Here is a 6,236-nt window from a genome sequence, read left to right on the forward strand (position 1 = left end):
ACACACACACACACATACGCACACACACAACTACATATGTGTTTGTACAGCCACACAAACATACATACATACATACATATATATATATATATATATATATATATATAAATAATCCAAATCAGTAAGGAAATAAGGAAATAAAAAAATAAATAGTTGAATCAAGAAATCACTTAAATAGAACCTGTCTGTCAAAGTGAAGCATGCTTAAAAGAGCTACACATCATGCCGTGATCTAAAGAAATTCAAGAACAGATGAGAAACAAAATAGTTGACATGTATCAGTCTGGAAAGGGTTATGAAGCCATTTCTAAGGCTTTGGGACTCCAGCGAACCACGGTCAGAGCCATTATCCACAAATTGAGAAAACTTGAAACAATGGTGAACCTTCCCAGGAGTGGCCAGCCGACCAAAATTACTCCAAGAGCACAACGACGACTCATCCAAGAGGTCATAAAAGACCCCAGAACAACATCTAAAGAACTGCAGGCCTCACTTGCCTCAATTAAGGTCAGTGTTCATGATTCAACAATAAGAAAGAGACTGGGCAAAAACGGCATCCATGGGAGAGTTCCAAGGCAAAAGCCACTGCTGACCAAAAACAACACAGAGGCTTGTCTCACATTTGCCAAAAAATATCTTGTTCATCCCCAAGACTTTTGAGCAAATATTCTGTGGACTGATGAGACAAAAGTTGAACTTTTTGGAAGGTGTGTGTCCCGTTACATCTGGTGTAAAACCAACACAGCATTTCATAAAAAGAACATCATACCAACAGTCAAACATGGTGGTGGTAGTGTGATGATCTGGTGCTGCTTTGCAGCTTCAGGACCTGCACGACTTGCCATAACTGACGGAACCATGAATTCTGCATTCTATCAGAAAATCCTGAAGGAGAATATCCGGCCATCAGTTTGTGACCTCAAACTCAAGCACACTTGGGTTATGTAGCAGGACAATGATCCCAAACACACCAGCAAATCAACCTCAGAATGGCTCAAGAAAAACTAAATTAAGGTTTTGGAGTGGCCAAATCAAAGTCCGGACTTAAATCCGATTGAGATGCTATTGACTTTCCAATGCATTTTTTATCTTTATAAATAGAATATTAATGTTTAAAAAAAAAGTTCAATAGATTAATATGCAATGATGATAAAAAAGTGAAAAGTGATTCTTTTAAATACTAAAAGCGCCAGTAGGTGGCGGTAAGTCACTGTCTTAATGCGTGAGTCATCGAGTCATTTGTTCATTCAGTAACTAAGCAAGTGGCTGTATTTATAAATGAGTCATTGAATCAATGACTTTCGCGAACGATTCGTTCACAAAACACAGCTAAACTCAGCATTTTGCTCGCGTACCCCCTCTGTCGCCTCACGTACCCCAGTTTGGGAACCACTGTTCTACATTAAATATTAAGCTAACAACAGTCTGTTACCTAGCAACAGTGTATGTTAACGTTAGCTCAGTCAACGTTTTCCGGCCCTCAAAAGAAACTAGTTGAAGTGCCCTAGTTTAAAGGGTCTGAGTATTGTGGACAGGAACACTGTCTGTTGAGTACGCTCTTATGAAACATGTATTTGCACATATTTTATTTTTATATTCAGTACTCTTTGTCTGACAGTAATACTGAAAGTGAGAATTTCTCTTATTCTCTGTAGTAAGAAATGGTGCTATTCACGCCTAATTTAATACCAACTGCTTATTCAAATCAGGAAGTTCAAAAATATTCTGATCTGTCTGGTCTAATCTAATCTTAGTTCCTTAATTTTTGTCACCTTTTTGCTCAGGACAAGGTAAAGCCTGTGAAGGTCTCTAAGAAGCCAGAGGCTGCAGGAGAGGAAAGAGAGCAGGTGCTGAGTGAAGGAGTAGAGGAAGACCATGGCTCTGAAGAGGAAGTTGAGGTTGAGGAGATCATAAAGGAATCTCGTGCTGAGCGCATCAAACGCAGTGGCCTCCAGAAGGTGGACAAGCTGAAGATAGCCTTCAGCAAGGAGCAGATGGAGAAGACCAGACAGAAAACCAAGGAGAACCTGGAGAAAACCCGACTGAGAACTAAAGAGAACCTGGAGAAGACACGTCAGAGAACCCGAGAGAACCTTGAGAATACCAAGAAGAGCCTGGGCAAGAAGATGGGTAAGCTAGGAACAAAGATGACGCCTAACACTGAACGCCGTGAGAAGATCCGTAGCTCCAGAGAGAAGAGAAGATCCAAATCAACCACCTACCGCGTACCGCCCTTCACCTTCCACGTCAAGAAGGTCCGTGAGGGTGAGATGGAACCCACACCAGAACCTGAGGAAGAGGAGAAGCAGGTGGAGCAGAATGAGGAGGTCCAAGAGGGTCTTGCAGCGCAGGAAGGAGGTCTAGTGTCAAGGGTGGAGGAAGGTGAACTGGTCAATCTTGACAGCCCTGAGATGGAGGCCTTACTAGAGGCAGCTGATCAATCACGGCTGGCGTTCCAGGAGACGGTGAGGCCGAGGGAGAAGGCCGGCCAGTAAGTCCAACATGCTGAGCCCTGGGAAAAATAATGTGTAGGTCTGGAGATAAATAAGGCTGAAATGATGTAGGGAACTGAGATGTGCTTGAGAAACGGAATAAAGAGCAACTGAATGGAGTCGACTGGACCTTTGGCTGAACATTTTGTTTGTGTGTTTGTTTGTTTCTTATTATCCTCTCAACCCCAAGGTTGCATTTTTTTCATTTTGTTTTGTTCAATTGTCAATTTTTAAATTGACTAATGGTCAATTTTGTGTCGAGAACGCTCAAAAAAGATCAAATCATTTTTAATTTGATAACCAAGACTTAATCTACATCTAAAGATTTTCATAAACACTTTCATGGCATTTTGTTCCTATTAGACATTTAATATTAACTTATTCATTTGTAATCAAGGCTACCCGGTTGTGGCCAGATATTGCCTATATATATTCATATTAAAGTGCCTATATTTAATGAACACCTTGTGTTCTTTGTACTATCATGTGATGTGATGTGATGTCTGCTAATTTCAACAGTATAAATTAAAAGCAGGCTCTACGCATCTTGTAGAACATCTGGGCTTTGTTTTAATGCCATGAATGAACTTTAAAACTTTAAGGTGCTAGAGAGTATGTTGTCTGTTGGAAATATTGTTGTGAGGGAAAGTGAATTGAAAAATATTCTAATTAAAGTGAAATGAAAAAAAAATGGAAAGAAACAACTACAAATAACTACTGACTGAACTTTTTTCTTTTGAAACTTCTTTGTATCTACTGACCTATTTACAGCTATCAGAGAGAGCAGAAGCTGCACACTGTAGATTATTAGCGCTCGTACAGTAGTGAAAAGTAACATTGTGGTGAACCGACATGGACCACTGACTGATAGTTCAGACACACACACAGCAATATCAAGCTGTACCAGCAAGGAATCTGCAGTCCGATGTGGACATTTTCTTTCAAATTCAGTGCTAAGTCTTGAAACATGAAAATATGTCTATATAGTATATAAATTTGGACATGGCGTTACTAAAAATAATGCAGTATTCTTCCAGAGAGTGTCATTATATGACAATCAAGGTAGTCCATTAGGTTAAAGGTGCACTAAACAATATTTGAAAAACGCTTTTGACCACAGTGTCGGACCGAGTCTTAAAACACACTTGCTGCCAGGCCTGGAATCGGACATTTGGAGTTTAAAAAAAAAATTATACTAAAAGACCTTGCTGAAAATGTATGACCTATCAATCACATCAAGCAGAAGGAAAGTAGTAGACTATGTACAGTACAACATGTTTGTACATATGTATGTATATCATGTTGATCATTTACAGACCTTAAAATTTGCATATACAGTAGGCTTTATAGGGTTAAATAGTCAAATCAAAGTGTAACTTTCAAAACTAAGAAACTTCCAACTTCCTCCCTAGTCCAAAAAGAGCATTTATTGAAACTAAGCAGTTCATTTTCAATGAGACATGAGTTACAGTGACAAATGCACAGCAAACAGAAGGATGACTACAAGTCTGAATACAGCTGGACACTGCAGGCAAACAGATTTAGGCGATGTCAGCATGAATGCCCATTAAGGGCCAATTTTTGGCAGGAATATACCTTACTAACTTTGGACCGCAGAGTAAAAACAAATACTAAAATATATATGATTTGACCCCACTTAAATAGGCATTTAAAGGTTTTGAAAATAAAAACAATTAAAACGTACCTTTGGTACAGATAGTAAACCTTATTAAACACATGTTACATGAGGTCAGTTATATAATGCAGGTTTTCTCATATCTTAAGACCAGAGATGAATACATTTATAAGTGAATCCATAATTTAACTTTAAAGTTTTAAAAGCACCCAAATACATTCTTTATAATGTCATGAATTATACGCAAAAAAATGAAAGCTTGTTTACTAAAGTTAGATGTGCCATGTTTGGACAGGAATAAGGCATAATGCATTACTATACAGGCTGCTCTCTGTTTATGCTATTTTTCCTCTGCTTCTCCCTCATGTTCTCTCTGTCTGTTCTCTGTCATTGGTGGTGTTGTGTTGGTCGTAGAGGGAATACATTAAATAATCAATGCGAGGAATCTGATTAAGCAGAGTCCTTTTCCAAATGGGGGGGCAGAAGACAGCAGAAGAAAAATAAATATATATAAGAATATATATATTTGTGTGTGCGTGTATGTGTGTGATGTATCTTTTTACATTATGTGAAGAGTATATGAACTTTATTTTACAATGTTTTGTTTATTAACACCTCTGATAAGATGAACTTTCTTTCTTGATATCTTAATGATGGAACAGATATTAAAAGTTATCACTCAAATAGACAGCAGTCTCTTTGGATATATATCAGATCTGTTGATATTGTTCATTACACGAAAACTGTTTGCAATATAAACAATATATGAGATGCAGTATGGATTGGTCTCTGTACCCCACAAACACACACTGCTGCACATCTGTGTTTTCCATCCGTGTCTCAGAAGAACAGGTGGTTGTGTGTTTACAGAAAGATCAAACTAGAACCCACTGAGCTGATGTTTCTCCGCATTTTCTCTATACTGTTATAGCTGTGTGTGAACTTCCTATGTGGAGACAAAAATATGTGAGGCTTGTAGTGACAGGGAAGTTTGTATGAATGAGTTTTGTTTTGCATGAATAAATAAAACTATTAAATATGGGGTGCATACATTGGTTATTAATCGTATGTGTGACTTTCCAAATGACTTCACTTAGCCATATTATGAAGTCATACATTTCGTAGGTGTAAATGCAAATTTAAATCATTAATATTTTGTTCCTGAGTACTCATTCTTACATTCTTATTATTCCTATGTGAGTTTGTATTATGGCCTCTTTCCATCATCCAGCACAAACTATATCACTTTATCAATCTGTACAAAATATGCACAAATAAATGTCTCCGCACGCATGTGATGTAAATAAACAGATGACGGGTGAGATGTGACTTAAATGAGGATGTTTAAAATGTAAGTCATTGTAGACTAACCAGATCAAATGAATGTTTGGGGATTTTATTTGCACCAGTGTGACATCTGGCATCTGTGCCGAGGAGCGAGAAATGACAGGAAATACATGCTCATTATTTCCTTGTTCTTTATTCTGCTTCCATCATCATTGTCGTCTTCTTCAATGGTTAATATAACGTAACAAAACAACTTTGTATTTCTAAAATAAAAATTGAGGAAGTGCTATATTTAGTGAGCAACAGGCCTATTTGCAGCAGGTCTCTTGAGCCTCTGAGATGTTTAACAGAACTGCGCAAAAGTGTAAAAAGTATTTAGTTAAAGATATTGCTCATACAACAATGTAAATTCTGTCATTATTTAGTGAAAGAGTGAAATGTTCACATTATTCACTGTTTATGTTTTTATATTCTTAACCCAAGTGAGATTTTAACTTAAGAACAAACAGACACAGGATCTTTTCACAGTAAAAGCATGTTCATCAGACCTTCATTTCAGTATTAATGCAACACATGTGATGTGTAATTTCCAGAATCATTTCTTGACACATCATCAGATATGAATGTGTTTAGTCAGCATCAGTTTCTGTTTGGCATTAAAGACAGCACTGAGAGACCAGATGTGAAGGGAGAAGAAAAAACAACAAACAACCAAGAGCCTATTGGACTTGGACTGGAACATCTGGACTGTGGAAAACATCCTCTGACGTTTACTTAGAAGCCCTGTCTTAAATGCAAACAGAAGTTAATATAACCCGGTA

The 6,236-nt window shown here is 37.6% G+C and overlaps 1 protein-coding gene across 1 annotated transcript in view; it reads left to right on the forward strand.

Annotated features, from left to right (window-relative positions):
* Positions 1 to 3,230, forward strand: part of LOC107560758 (polymerase I and transcript release factor-like) — an 18,122-nt gene extending 14,892 nt beyond the window's left edge. The window contains exon 2 of the mRNA XM_016245016.1: positions 1,785 to 3,230. Coding sequence (XP_016100502.1) covers positions 1,785 to 2,495 — 711 coding nt within the window. The 3' untranslated portion in view covers positions 2,496 to 3,230. The remainder of the gene's footprint in view (positions 1 to 1,784) is intronic.
* The last annotated feature ends 3,006 nt before the right edge of the window (positions 3,231 to 6,236 follow it).

Source organism: Sinocyclocheilus grahami, unplaced genomic scaffold, assembly GCF_001515645.1.
Source record: "Sinocyclocheilus grahami isolate Dianchi unplaced genomic scaffold, SAMN03320097.WGS_v1.1 scaffold741.1, whole genome shotgun sequence".
Classification (NCBI taxonomy): domain Eukaryota; kingdom Metazoa; phylum Chordata; class Actinopteri; order Cypriniformes; family Cyprinidae; genus Sinocyclocheilus; species Sinocyclocheilus grahami.